Source organism: Xylocopa sonorina, chromosome 3 (assembly GCF_050948175.1).
Source record: "Xylocopa sonorina isolate GNS202 chromosome 3, iyXylSono1_principal, whole genome shotgun sequence".
Taxonomy (NCBI): Eukaryota; Metazoa; Arthropoda; class Insecta; order Hymenoptera; family Apidae; genus Xylocopa; species Xylocopa sonorina.
The window spans coordinates 16,884,061-16,899,170 of record NC_135195.1 but is presented as its reverse complement, the minus strand read 5'-3'; the positions used below and the strand labels follow the sequence as shown (position 1 = coordinate 16,899,170).

The 15,110-nt window shown below is 39.3% G+C and overlaps 1 protein-coding gene and 1 long non-coding RNA gene across 3 annotated transcripts in view; both read right to left on the bottom strand.

The window, feature by feature from the left end:
• Nucleotides 1-2,028: 2,028 nt before the first annotated feature.
• The window catches only part of LOC143433648 (endochitinase), a 54,475-nt gene continuing 41,393 nt past the window's right edge, over nt 2,029-15,110 (bottom strand). The window contains exons 23-37 of one of the 2 annotated variants that reach the window (XM_076911094.1): nt 14,902-15,092; nt 14,429-14,671; nt 13,607-14,104; nt 13,195-13,380; nt 12,788-12,890; nt 12,564-12,698; nt 4,755-4,820; nt 4,256-4,597; nt 3,841-4,063; nt 3,418-3,541; nt 3,119-3,316; nt 2,953-3,034; nt 2,675-2,886; nt 2,322-2,558; nt 2,029-2,180 (exon numbers count right to left, since the gene is read on the bottom strand). In XM_076911094.1, the coding sequence (XP_076767209.1) occupies nt 2,040-2,180; nt 2,322-2,558; nt 2,675-2,886; nt 2,953-3,034; nt 3,119-3,316; nt 3,418-3,541; nt 3,841-4,063; nt 4,256-4,597; nt 4,755-4,820; nt 12,564-12,698; nt 12,788-12,890; nt 13,195-13,380; nt 13,607-14,104; nt 14,429-14,671; nt 14,902-15,092 (2,981 nt within the window). In that variant the 3' untranslated portion in view covers nt 2,029-2,039. Of the gene's footprint in view, nt 2,181-2,321; nt 2,559-2,674; nt 2,887-2,952; nt 3,035-3,118; nt 3,317-3,417; nt 3,542-3,840; nt 4,064-4,255; nt 4,598-4,754; nt 4,821-12,563; nt 12,699-12,787; nt 12,891-13,194; nt 13,381-13,606; nt 14,105-14,428; nt 14,672-14,901; nt 15,093-15,110 lie in introns of those variants that run through there. The other variant, XM_076911093.1, reaches the window with a different exon arrangement.
• LOC143422349 (uncharacterized) lies at nt 10,057-10,552 on the bottom strand. Its single transcript, XR_013101707.1, has 2 exons — nt 10,301-10,552; nt 10,057-10,142 (listed from the first exon to the last, which is right to left on the bottom strand). It is a non-coding gene; the product is annotated as an uncharacterized LOC143422349 (long non-coding RNA).

The window sequence follows — 15,110 nt, the reverse complement described above, 5'->3', positions numbered from 1 at the left end:
TGTGTAAATTTGAAAGACGTAGCAAACGAGAGTCTCTTTTTTATAGATGGCACAAATTAATCTTTAAACAATTTCCTACTGAAAATGTACCTTCCGAGGGGCGGAAGTAGATGGCAGTGAACGAGTCTGCTGAGATGTGGCAGTCGATAACGTCCTTCGGAGGTAGATGGCAGTGAACGAGTCTGCTGAGATGTGGCAGTCGATAACGTCCGTCGGAGGTAGATGGCAGTGAACGAGTCTGCTGATATGTGGCAGTCGATAACGTCCTTCGGAGGTAGATGGCAGTGAACGAGTTTGCTGAGATGTGGCAGTCGATAACGTCCTTCGGACGTAGATGGTAGTGAACGAGTCTGCTGAGATGTGGCAGTCGATAACGTCCCTCGGAAGTAGATGGCAGTGAAGGAGTTTGCTGAGATGTGGCAGTCGATAACGTCCTTCGGACGTAGATGGTAGTGAACGAGTCTGCTGAGATGTGGCAGTCGATAACGTCCCTCGGAAGTAGATGGCAGTGAAGGAGTCTGCTGAGATGTGGCAGTCGATAACGTCCCTCGGAGGTAGATGGCAGTGAACGAGGTTGCTGAGATGTGGCAGTCGATAACGTCCCTCGGAGGTAAATGGCAGTGAACGAGTCTGCTGAGATGTGGCAGTCGGTAACGTCCCTCCGAAGTAGATGGCAGTGAACGAGTTTGCTGAGATGTGCAAGTCGATAACGTCCCTCCGAAGTAGATGGCTGTGAACGAGTCTGCTGAGATGTGGCGGTCGATAACGTCCCTCGGAAGTAGATGGCAGTGAACGAGCCTGCTGAGATGTGGCAGTCGATAACGTCCCTCGGAAGTGGATGGCAGTGAACGAGTTTGCTGAGATGTGGAAGTCGATATCGCCACAATTGACGTCGTAGTAGTGCGATTTCTTTAAAAATGACTGAACCCTGAACAGCGAACAGTTTCAGCACTTTCCACAGAGATGGCACCACCAGTCTTCCCGCCATATTTTGTAACGTAGTGTGGAAAAATGTGAATAAACATAAAACATTCCTCGCTGCAACTATTAATTAATTAGGACGCTGTTTCTTTTGTCACGTAATGTTCAAGGGAGAAGCAGTAACTTCATAGTTAACGTAAATAAGATGTTATTAAAAAATGATTCGTTTGTTTTATTCCCTTCCAGTCATTACTCTCGTGCTTACAGTGATTAGAACATACCTCTATAATGTTTGTATAGATTTATACCCCTTCTTTTATATTCGCTTCTGTTAGTTTCTCTGTTCTGCGCGTATTTCTCTGGATGTACACGCATGTATAAAATGCGAGCTGTCTCCACAAGGTTAAGCACGTACACAACTAATCCCTATACACGTTGTTGCAAGTGATTCATTAACTTTTGTCAGGGTCTACATTTTTTAACTGTTTATCGTTTATGGATTGGAATAGATGATTCTAGGATATTTGCAGGAGTCTGAATGATCAAACGATTAATTGGTAATAACGGAACATCTATTGCAGGTGCTTGACAATTCTCGGAATACAAAAATGTCCGTACCAGCGAACGCTTATAACTGACATATATAAATCCACGTACGCACAGCATATTACTAAATTTTAGGCGGTAAGGCGCACCAGGTACATTTCATGCACGGTAAACCAGTGTACGATATGTCTTCTAATAAGTGATGTCAATAATAAGTGATGTATTGAAGTGATGTCAATTTGCAAGAGGAGACTGTAGATCAACTATTTCTGTCGCCTCTTCTTTATCGTTGATTAAACAGTCTGTTTTCTCGATATCGGACAGCTTTGTTCAGTTAGTAACATACGTATTTTCAATAATCATCCGTGGCTGTTGTTATAATCACTGCTTTACTTTGCTAATGGAAGAGAAATGTGATCGTTACTTATATATGATGGGATGTTTATTATGTAATTTCTTACAGACGGATTTCATAACGTATGATTATGGTAAATGAGAGACTCAAGAAATGTACGGCAACACGAATACTTCTCGACGTGTAACTTTCTTTTTTTTTCTCACTGTTTAAGATACTAATATTCCCAGTGTTTGTATTTTTTACATTCCTTTCTGTCTGCATTTTGCGGCCAATCGCAAACGTTACTTCTTGTATTCCAAATCAAATTGTTGGGACACGTGAATTTTAACGGCATTCCATGGACGCATTCGTAATACTGAAAACAGTTGTATGAGTATTGCCCTAAAGTTATGCGCGAGAAGCTGAAATCTATAGGCTAACGTAAGTAGAACGTGAATAAAGGTTTGCCATTTTTAAAATTTCAGTAGGTAATACGACCTTTCGGGTGCATACTTACGGAGTGGCAATCTTTCGAGGGAACAAACTTATCAACTTTTTGACAATCGATCTTTTCTGCCTCGTCATCACCTACTGGTTGTTGCGTAGATTCTGGTTTATTTGTTTCACCTGTTGTGGATGGTCTCTCCGTAGGTTCATTGGTCGAAGACCACTGAATCGGTCGAGTAGCTTGGACAGTTTGAGTAGTTGATATACTATTCGACGATGTGGTACTTGGTGGTTTCGCCCAATCAGGCTAAAAGCGCAGAGGAAACAATTTTATACTCTTTTTATAAGTTAGGTACATGTATTGAAATTAGTTGATTCGGTTACAGACGTATAGTCGATTTCAATTCTATTCTAATCTTGTACCGTAGGTGTGGAGTGGAAATCTTTGTCTGGCACGATGTATCCTTGGAGACCTTGGTAAATAACATTCATTAAAGGGTTGCGGTTACCACAAAGTACTTGGAAATCGTCCATATCGATAGCCCACACCATGGCACCGGCATATTTAGATTCTTTGATAAAATCGATCTTATACTTTACGCTATCTACGTTTTCGTAACCGACCCATTGCGTTCCTATGTTATTCGGTCGAACAAATCAAGATTACGTGCTACACTTTTACTGTATTACAAAATGCATACCTTGGTACATGTAAGGCACTTTTCCAATATTGTCGAATTTCCGAGTCCAATTGCTCGCTGGAGCTTGTAACCTGGTACAAATCTACAAATATACATATATTTTTTCACTTTTAAATTAACGGAAACAGATTTCTGACAGTTTATAAATTTTATTTGTTGACCTTACTTCGTAGTAAGATAGAAATCCTTTTGCTTGGGTATACTCTCCAGGTTTGCCGCCACCGGCTTCTTTGTTGATGTATGTACCGGGTTCGTAATTATTATTGCTTTGACTCAGTGTGAACGTACGCCCGTATAACGGAATTCCAACGACCAGCTTTTTAGCAGGGCAACCCTTTTCTTCCCAAAGCAAAAGACCATCGTGCTACGAGAAAAATGCAAACATCGTAAGAGAACGATCGTGAACAGTGTACAACAATGAAAATCGTAAGAAAAAAAATTTGGAAATAGTATCTGCGTCCTTACTACGTTCAATTTTTCGTACGCCCACTGATCGTGCGGCCGACGATAAAGTGGACTGTGCACATCTGCAAATCCAGCCCAGTTACCACGAAGATCGTACGCCATTACATGGATAGCGTCCATATTTCTAAAATCGAAGAGTATTTCGCTCTTTTTATTGTGATTTTTTTTTACTAAAAATGTTTATCTATAAATTTATTTGATAATTATTTTGAAGCATGTTGTAGAAATGAACATTTTCAAAAAAATTACATTTACATTATATAAGTACCTTTCAAGTTCGGTTACGCCACACTGTAACGCGGATATTTCTTACAGCGAAGCTATTTATTCTTTTCTATTGATTAATTAATTACTTTGCACAAAGTTCACATAAGAACGAAAAGGAGGAAAAAAAAGAAAATACATGGCTACTAATTCACCGACTTGCACAATTCAGGTACGTGGTATCCTTCGTCTAGTCGAAATTTCGCCATTGGTACAGCCATCGTAAGTTCCCATCCCTTCTTCTCCTTGTCGAAGGCACGTCTTAATTCTTCGACGAAATAAAAGAACTTGTCCTTGTCGGAAAATCTACCACCTCTGTCTGCGGCACCAGGGTATTCCCAATCAAGGTCAAAACCATCGAATCCATACTTATGCATGAAATCTGATAAAACATAAGGTTTCAATTAAACGAAACTGATTAATGTTGTATAACTACAAATTGTTCAATTTTCTATAGATATACATTTCATTTCGATATAGTTTCGATTATAGCGGAAAAATTAGAAAAATAGAATGTTTAATTTGTAATTGTTCTGAGGATAGAAGACAAGACGGAATATCATAATGTTCTTACCAATCACGCTCCTGATGAAACTGTCACGTCTTTCCTTCACATTGACCAGAGCACTATACTTTCTCCCACCCTCTCCCCAACCGCCAACGGCCACAGAGGTCTTCAAGTGAGGATATTTAGATCGGAGGTTGTTGAAAGCTAAGAAATTACCCTTGTCTACGTCCAGTTCTGGATCCAGAATAAGCACTTCCCAGGTGACGTTGCTCACACCAATGAACGAGTAAATGATATGGGTGCAAAGATCACCGGGGACATCGTTTACCCCGTAACTGCCGACATCTGGTCGATAAATCGCCCAATTGCTGAAATAGCAGGTTATTCGGGCGGGTTGCTGTGCTGAAACTTTTAAAAATGGTGTAATTATTTCTCCTTCTTACTATTATTTATTTATTTATTTATATTTTTTTTACATCCACCGTGCGTACAATGATGGTTCAACGCGGTACAGGCACTCTTTGATTTTTATCGATAACTTATCTAGCACGACTAATGGATTTACCTGTCGTGCAAGCGAGAACCAGAAATAGTAGAGGCAAAGTATTTTCTCCCACTGTCATCTTCGAAGCTGCGAAAAAAGAAGAAACGAGAACGATCGAACTTGATTATTCTGTTACGTAACCGGAAACATTTAGAAAGTTTCCGCGGTATTTGGAATTGCAATTTTAGTTTGTAGGCACCGTCGTAATTGAAATTATTAAATTGTCTTGTATTTAAAATGGGAATCTTGGCAAAGAAATTGGCAAAGAAATAAAAAGGCGTTTTTAGAAAGTTTCACCAGTTTACTTACAATGACGCATGGTATCGTGTAGAAATTAGAAATAATAATAAATGGAAAATATTGCCGAATAAGAGGGTATGAAGTAGGTAAATTAAATTTCTTTCCGCGGCACGTATTCAAGTTTAGATAACTTTGGACAGTTGTTTATTTCGCGTCACAAGCGATCACGATGCGCCGCTCGATGTTAAGGTCGTTCACGACTGATTGGATCGAGAACCGTAGCGTCTCTGAAAGACGAACCGTTGATTGGTAGGCACCGGGCGGTGAGCAAAATGATCGCATCATCGAAACGTCGTTCTTCAAACGAGCAAACGATCCAAGCCGACCGGTTTCTAGTAAAGCAAACACCGTGACATTTTTTTTCGAACAATCTTGCTTTATTTCCGCTCGCGGGCAAGCTCAAAGCTAATGACCGCGTCCCGAGTCATCCGAGCTCGTTCAACCGATCATGATCTTGAACTTCAAACGATTTTATTCCGTAGACCGATAATATCCAACGGAATCGAATTTTTTACTATCAGTTATTCTTTATAGCGTTATTCATGAATCGTTTTGCACGTTCTTCACATTTACGATTTGTGATGGATTTGCAAGGTGCAGATGTAAATAAAAGTAGAACAATGGTAGTTTTTACTGTTCAATGATACGTGTATACTTACAAATTGAGAATAGTTTTCTTATTACTAAGACGCACATTTTAAAACAGTTGTACAGTTGTGTAACGAATGTACGGAAAACTATGTTTATAAAGAAAGGAATAAATCATCGAAGATAACATACTCTTACGATTTACAAAAAAAAAATGACAATAATTTTTTTGTGTGAAAAAGAACTTGTTAAGTAATTATACGACAAGTCGAGCTTCTGTTCATATCGAGAAGAAAACGAGTTTCCTTCGAGCAAAAGAAGCGGCATAGAATATTAACAGTTCAAACACCTTTCCAGCGAGGTTCTTAACTTGAAAACCGAAAGTTCAACCGATTTTATTCGATGCATAAGCGTGGAACGAACCGACCGATAAAAGCTGAAATTTTTTGTTTTCTTTCATATTCCTCGAACCGAAGCTCACTCCCTCTAGGTACCGTTACGTTGAACAAATTGGATGATAAAATTTCCGATTGCGATTTTATAATGGCAGTGAATTTCTTTCACCTCTTTTAATTTAAATTGAACATAAAAAGAGTCGCGTCCTTCACAGGAAAGTATGGCGTCCAGTTTGTAAACTCGCTTCTGGTTTTGGAACACTGATCTATTCTCCTTTATCTGATATGTGTACAAGTACGTGCTTACTAAAATAGATACTCTTTGCGATAGTTATTTTGGTCTTTTATTACGGACTTTGAAATCGAATATCGACATTTCGTTCACACTCAGTCCTCTTTTGTTCGCGCTGAATTCCGAGAATACATCGGCCACCACAGCCCTCGGACAGTGGTACTAAATTACCAGTCGAATGTAGGTTATAGAAATAGAAAAGCTAAATACTTTGAAGCTTGTAAAGTATTAGTCAAGAGGAATATTACTTATTGTCGTTGAAAACGGGGGAACGGAATGTCCCTTGGTGTTACGTTTTTCTTTTATTTCTTGTCGGTGCGACACAACGACGAAACTTTGTTTTCGTTTTATTGTTGTCCGTTCGTATGGGAATGAGAGAGAGAGAGAGAGAGAGAGAGAGATACAAAAGGAAATCGAACAATATCCTTGAAGTAAGAGAAGTAGATAATGGTTCCAGGTCGTGGAGATAAAGAAAGGAGCTCAGAGTTGGGACCACGACTTTTTTGTTCCTCGACGCGAATTAAAATGCCGGCAGCATCGAATCCTTCGACTTCTATGTATGTATGTGTATTTTGCGGACTGCGCTCTGAATACAAACGCTTTGCAGTCACTGCGGAAGAATCTTCGTTTCAACTGAGATGATACCTCATTTTCCATTAAAAATATAATGTTAAATATAATGTTAAATATAATGTTGAGACGATCGACATTCGGTTGACGATAACAAGTCGGGTCGAACGAACTGACTGTTCGTTATCTAGTGTCAATTGCAGTTGTTGTCGCGGCAACATCGACTATTTAAAGCGATATCAATAAAACTTTCGTCTTCCTACAGGTTTGGTCTTGTTCGAACCTTATCAAGATTGACCTTCAAGAGCAATGAGATCGAGGAAAAGAGGAAAATTGAAGCGAAAACGATCACGACGAAATTGTTACGAACATTTGTCTCTATAAATACCGATGTTGGAAGATTATTCCGTTCGGATGGATCTGTGATTAGCGATAAAAGTTGATAAGAGTTTTATTTTGTATGCCACTTAACCGTGTGCCACTTAAAGATGCTTCTGTCTTTTGGTGTAAGAACATATACTCAGCTGTTCGATACGCAATAAAGAAACACATGATACACCTGCGACATGATTCGAGTTGGCTAGGCAGTTGTTCTTTTTGAAATATATGCAATATGTACACATTATGTAAATTGAAAATCATATATGTTTGAAATTTCTTTGTGCTCGGTTGTTATTGAAACGATTAGAATTTAAAACCGCGTTTCCCAATTTTGTTTCCGCAGAAAATTGTCGTCTGAAATATTGCGTACGGTTTACGACGATGATTATCGAATTCTTGTCACGATATGGTTTATTACATTTGCCGAGATCAAGTATTACGAGCAGGATGCATCGGTTTAATCCGCTCTGATAACATAAAACAGAGTTCAAGTTGACGCTTAATTCTAAGTTATTACGAATAAGCGTAATTGTCGAATGTGGAACGATGCAATCGAGATGTAAGAGGGAAAGAAAGTACCGTTTAAAACGAAACGAGACAAATAGAGACGCTTACCTTGGTTTTCTTGGTGTGTGAACGATAGGAATTAATTTTCAGGTAAAATATAAAAAGGCAGGTGAAATCGATATAGCGGCAATGATAAACTGATATCGTTTCTTAATAATATTAATAACATCATTAACGACGGAAATACGTTAAGGATGATCGAGCGATGTGGGCGAAAGAAAGGAATAGGACGGACTCACCTTCACGACAAACAGTCAACTCAGAAAAATCGTGGCTTCGGTCGAGGTGAAGCTCTCATATATACCCAGATGGACTTCATTAGAATTCACGTGCAAGGGGCCCGGACACGATTGGTCGGTTCGTCGACCCTCTGTCTCCCGTCAATAACGAACGGGACGATCGCGCCGAGATGATCATGGTCCGTCACCAGTGTTGCTTAGCTCATCGGATCCTTTTGTCTTTATTATACTCTTTTCTCGCTGTTAGATTCGAAATAATATTCCGTAGACGTTAGTATGCATGCATACTTACGTACGTGTGTATTCTTTCCTTTCATAACTTTGTATCGTGCGATATATTTGAAGAGAGAAATTAAAATTATTCGATGGCTAAAATCCATTGACTCGAGCACTACCGAATCAAGTGTACCAGGTAAACGGTAGGAATAAGGCGGAGGAAAATATGCAGCTGGTATAATATGGATTTTATTTTATTCGTGTAACAATAACAGTTCCTGTTTTCGTAGTAATTTCCTCTTATAATAACGTTTAGGATGTTGCCGTTAGTTCAACGATTTGTCTCATAATCGTAGGAGGATACCAATATCTTGGGTATATATATATATACCACGAATCGATTCGCACCTTCCGTTATGGCCATTATTTCTCGAACGTTTGAATTATTCGCAGTTCTTGAATAAAGCGAAACTATTCCTTGATAATGAACGATCGCGATTAAATCGCGTTCCCTATATCGTACATGCATCGCTGAGTCGTAAAAAAATTATTTGTAACATCGATGCCCGCGGACCGAGCTATTCTCGATAGTAGAAACGCATTCCTATCAATAATTATCGACTGATTAGCGAGATAACTATCTCGTGGTAATACGTCGCCGAAGGGTTGCTGCACGTTAGATTCGTCCGCTTTTTTCACTCTCTGTCCACTTTTCTTTCATTTTGTTAATTGACGAATAGTTTTCACGTTCCGCGACTGATTTATTTTTGCGTTTGTTATTTGGCACTCTTCGATTTCGTTCGAACGCTGTAGTCATTTTAACGTCTGCGTTCTTGACAGACTACAACTATGTGTGTAAGTACCTACGTAAGATAGCTTAGATTAGAAACATTCGTGGTCGCTTTTGCATCTAAACACCTTGTATCTAAACACTGGACTGTTTCTTAATCCTTTGAAGCATTGTGATGTCTTTTTTATTTCGCTATATTGTAGACGGTTTGGTTGTAATCAACACAAATAATAACAATAATAATAATATTAATATAATAAATTTAACCGGTACGAGGAAGATTCGGGAGAACAGTTCGATAAAAATGGTATGGTCAGTTTAATGCGCAATTGAAATGTTATTAGTTACTCTAATCTTTGCTTCAAAGAATTCAGATTATCAGATTTCAATGATCAATTTCCCTTAAAGGGACAAGATATTAAATGTCTGTGACATGTATCCAAATTTTCGTACAATTTACATAGTCGCAGCTTTACAAGGTTGCTTTACCTTTTGTCTCGTTCGGTAATACAAGAACGTGTCGGCCGATAAATACGACGTTAATATCGACGTTAGAAAAGCATAATATGGCATGCCGTTTCGAAACATTATTATATGTGTACGATACCAGTAAGTCGCATGGATCTATATGAAAAAAATATGTAAGAAAAATATTGAATAAGGTGGCGAGTGTTCGAATGATTATCAGTGTAGGGTATCGTATAAATCCATGCGCTTAATCATATTGAAATTCTAGCGATTTTAGGACTTTAGGTTCTGCTTAAACGTACGGAATATAATGTTATCGTGTTAAATTTCAGTTGATTGATTTGTAATAATAACATGTGAATATACGATAGATCCGTTAGAAGATTTTTAACAATGTTAAAATGTAGTCGAGTAACAGATGAATTTTTTACAATCAAAATTAGGCTCCATCGAAATTAAATTTCCAAGAAATATTCCGTTTCATCTGTTTGTGATCTATGATTGAAACGGGTATCTCGTTACTTAACAATTTAATCATTATGTATGCGTATTAAAAATAAAACACTCGAGTACATACGTGTAAATGTTGAAGGAATCTACATGCTCGAAATTTCGTCTATACATATTCGGCCGCTATTTCCCGCAACAAAATTTTAATCGTTTTAATCTCACGATCGATCAGTTCAGTGGAATCATTATTTATAGTGACTCTTCTTTTCAAATACTCTCTCTCTCTCTCTCTCTCACTCACTCACTTTCACTCTCACTCTCTTATTCTATCTCTAACTCTGTGATCCGCTGCTCGTAGCACCTATTACAAACTGAAACCTAAATTCTATTTTACTCCCTTATTTTATTATATTATAAGTGTCGTTTCGTCTCTCTTACAAATGAGAAGCTTGTATACATAGAAATGTGTTTCGAATCGATGATTCTCGAACTCGTCCTAGTATGTATATGTACATAGAGGGGATAAAAAAAGAAAAAAATGAAACAAAACGCAGATTGCGCTATAATTAAAGCCAATTATGAAAAAGTAATGACGTTTATTAAAAGTTAGAGATTTCTTTGAAAAGTTACGTTAAAAATGAAAATATTTGGGACATTGTCTAACCGAATGTAGTTTATGGATAACGTTACGGATGTGTCAGTAACGTTTACGTATCACCGGACATTTACGTACGAATTATAGGAAACCGATCAAAGTTCATCGCTTAACAATAAGCAAATCGCATTGTGCGATCCCGCTGCTTCTTAATTTGCCATTATTGTTAGTGATAGAAATTCGTGGAAGCATGCTCTCCGATGAAAAGAGGAGACACCGAGCCAGAATGGCATCAAAGGTATTATAGAGGAATGGAAAGAACGTTTACGCGATTACGAATATAGGCCACGCGGTTAGTCTTCAATTGTACCATGACGGAATTCTGTATGTTTCACATAGGTATACATGTATGCGCGCGCGCACGCACGCACACACACATATGCTATAAATTTTATTCCTTTTTCTCTCTGATACAAATACTTTGTGAAAATGTTAGAAACACTCCTAACGTAGAGAGTTATTAACCCAATGAATGGGCGATGCGTGTTTGATGTAGCGAAATTTGTTGGAACCATTCCGTCTCGACATCACTCATCAATCGAATGGCGTAACGTTTTCGAGTAGAAAATAGTAAATACGAGCTCCTTTGCGTTCGTTATGTCAATTAAATTAAACGACACTGTACCGAGTGTAAAGCTGAAGTTGATTGTAATTTACTATTTCCTCCTACAAATATTGCTCACGTAATTCTGCTCGATTCCCACTATTTTATTATATAGTCTTTATCAGCGATTCTATTTAGAGACAAGACAATCGAGGACACTTATTTATTATCAGTTTATTTAGTCGACGTTATTAGTATGTACAATGCGAACGCAAGTGGGAAAGGAAGAAAAAAAAAAGATCACCGATTTTCTTATCCTTAATGCATAATTAATAATAACAAGTATCAGACGAACCACATGCTACGAAGTACGTTGCGCGAGAAAAGATTTTTGTTTCTCTGTTATTCCGGGCTGGCAGTAGTGTTTTTCTTTTTGTGCTAAAAGTATTGTTCTTTTGGTAGTTAGGCTCGTGGGAAATTTATTCCCTTTACGAATAATAATTTTCTCTTTGCTGATAAAGAGGTAACGGTGTTACAGGTGAAAGATCGTCGTCTTCTAAGCTCGACTCGGTCTTCAAAGGAAGAGTAGCCAATGCTTTCACTGTCAAAGCACAAGAATTAATCTCAATCGGACACGGGTATCGTTCGTTGGAGAAGTGCGTTAAATTTTATTTTTTCTTGTTTCTGTTATTCGTTTATTCGCGAATGTCATTCAATATTTCTCCAACGAACGTTTATGAAGTAGAATCGTTGCGTAAAATAGAGAATTACCAACGGACAAAGGTGTACGGGGGCAGGGAGTACGTAAAAAAAAAAAGTGAAATAAAAATAAAAACAAACCTGAAAAGCGATAATATGATGTGCATGTCCTATATGGGAGGAGAGGGGGGAGTGAAGAAAGCATGTCTGTCAGTGTGCCTGGTTACCTATACAAAGCATAAACAATCCAAACAACACTCACTACATATGGCACAACTATATCTCGTGTTGACAAAAGCCTCGACGAGGAAATTAATTATACAACTGAAATTGAAACGATTACGACGATGCATGCCAATGAGATCTATTTAGATTATTATTTCCTGTTGAAAACACTGGGGACCATGAAACGTTTAAACCTTTTCTTCTGTCTCCGACAACATTCTCCCAGTTTCGGCAAGATGATAACGTTAGACAAATAAAAGAATTTGCAACGAACAAATTGTACAAGCGCAAGCCTTCTGCATCGGAAAGGCAGAAGGCGCAAACCCTACTTTGAATATTGGTCATGCTATCACACCCCGTTTGCGTATATGTGTGGATGTATGCGCGGCTTGCACACACACACACACACACACACACACATGCAAAATGAGTAACAATAAACAAATCGTACCTGCCACCATTTTGCTTTTTTCCATAACTTGTTTGGCTAAAATTTGATTCAACTGCAGAATATGCTCTCTCTGTCGCTTTTCTTCTACCACTTTCCTCTTTAAATTGTCCGATTTCTCGACGTTAATATTGTCATCTTGAAAAAGTCGCGAATCGTTTAAGGTTACATAATATTTATTTGAAATCCAACTAAAAAGTCAGCACGAGAGATCATGCGATGCATACCGTTTCCGTCTGGGGCAGTCACGGTTGTTTCCGATAACATTTTTCTTATCGCTTCCGCTTTCTTCAGCCGATGCTCTTGCTCTTCAGCGGTTAACTCTGGTGTCTGAAATGCAATCGATTCGAACGTTGGATCTTAAATAATGTGACCGATGGCTGTGAATATAACTATTTAAATCGCGGATGGTGCTGATCTATTGCGGCTATACTTTATCTCGTTGAATGGAACGATACAAAGTACAGACAAGTCGAAAAAAGTAGATAGAGATGATACCGCCGACAGGTAAATGAAGTTCTTTCTGTCGATGCGCTTGAATCCGTTTCTCTCGAATTGCACTGGATTCGAATATACTTTTTTCAACGATACCAAAGGCGTAGAAATGAAATAGAAGGGAGGACAAATTGATTACCTGTTCGGGGATGTATCTTTCAGGAATGACAATTTTATTCGGTGTTCCCAATAGTTGATCGATCGTACTTTCGTTATATTTGAGCTCTTTGTGACTCAAAGTTGATCTGACAACGTCCGGTGCGTTGATTCTTGGTCTGAGGGCACGTTCCATATCTAGATCGTCCCGGGCTCTGCCGCCCATTCCCTATGAAAGGACACGTACGGAGGGACACACTTTTATATTGGTTACCTTTTACTTGTTACTTTATCGAAAACGAATGCATCCGGGACAAGGTGACGACGGAGCAAGGAAGGCGATACGGCAAAAATGAATGATGAAACGAGGGGAGAGGAGAGGAGAGAAGTATATAAGTAAGGCGAAGGAACATAAATCGGGGACGCGAAATAGAAAAAAAATAAAGAAACGATACCATCTTCGAGAATGCGTCTTCTAGGTCGAGGACAGGTTTGCTACTGGACACGGTATAGTGCCGTCTTTTCTCGCGTGGAATTTGTCGGCGTCTCGGCCCCTCGATTCTTTTCTCGGTCATCTCTTTGATGATTTGTTTCGCGGCTTCGCTCTTGAACACGGGCGACAATTGGGGGGAATTTGTTGCGTTTACGTTCAACAACGAACCAAACGTTCCGCCGGCCTGACTCTCGATACTCGTGGGTGATAGCAGTTCAGGGCTACCCGGGTCCGGAACGTTCTCCTTTCTCGCTGGACTTTCGTAGCGTTTGTACGACGATGGCACGTAGCAGGACGATGGCTGGTGATGGTACGGTCTAATCGGATAATTCTGTTGGCTCGGGCTGTAGGACGGACTGGTCGAGTAATTCGGCGAACTGGTTGGTACGTGCGAGCTCGAAGCCAGGCTCTCTGTGTACGGTGACAGAGTACTGTCCGAACTTCCGTCCTGATTTTCAAACTGCATCGATCATCGGCCGAGTGTGTGATCAAGGACGATGGCGAAATCTCGGCGAGGGCCGAACAAAAATAAGGCGCGAAGGGCGAAACCAATGAAACGAGAGAAGAAAGAAAAGAAATGCATAAAATTATACGTATACGTATGGTTTTAAGGGGGCGATGCCTATGATGTTTTTATGCTTCGGTGTCTGTTTTGCTTATAAACCAAAGCGAAGGGTAGCATGAAAACCCACGTACATGTTGTTTAAATATCTTAGAAAACATGCGACTATGTCTTACAGTGCAACTAATACGTGTTATTAAGTCTAAAAAGAGTGAAACTTACCCTGATTTTGTTCCGTCGTGCTAGCATTGTTCTCAAAGCATGCATGCTGTCGCTTCTGGGCGGTGGTACCACTGGAACTTGGTGAATCTCTGGCTGCTGTTGCTGTTGTTGCCGCTGCCCGCCAAATCCTCTCGGCAAGGACATGCTTCTTTGGAACTGCACGTCGTCGAAATCCGTTAACTGGATCGTACTTTGAGCATGACACATCGGCAACTCTTCGACGACCTTTCCTAATTGAGCCTTCTAAAAATAAATTGATTCGAAATAGAGCGAAGATAAAAGATGGATGTCGCGATGACATTGTGAACGAGTTCAGTGAAGTTTAAAACTAAATCGTGGTCTCGTGTCCAATATGGAAAAGTTGCAATTATACAAATAAGTGGATTCGCGCTCGTTTTTAAATAAAAATTAGGAGAAAGGGGGACAGAAGGGCAGCGACCCAAAGTGAAAGAACAAAATGTTCGATTGATTACTTGGAATTTTTGGGAACTCGCTAGATCATCGTCGCATAATCTCTTGGCACCCCCGGGCGCTTGAAGTCCATTCGTCAATGGAATTCCGATGTTTCCAGTCCTGTCGCCCCGATCTCTCTGCCGTCTTTCGGATTCACGTTTCACAATTCGCACAGTCTTAATCTCTTGTTTCTCACGATTGTGAATTAAGCCTTGAAAATTCGATACAT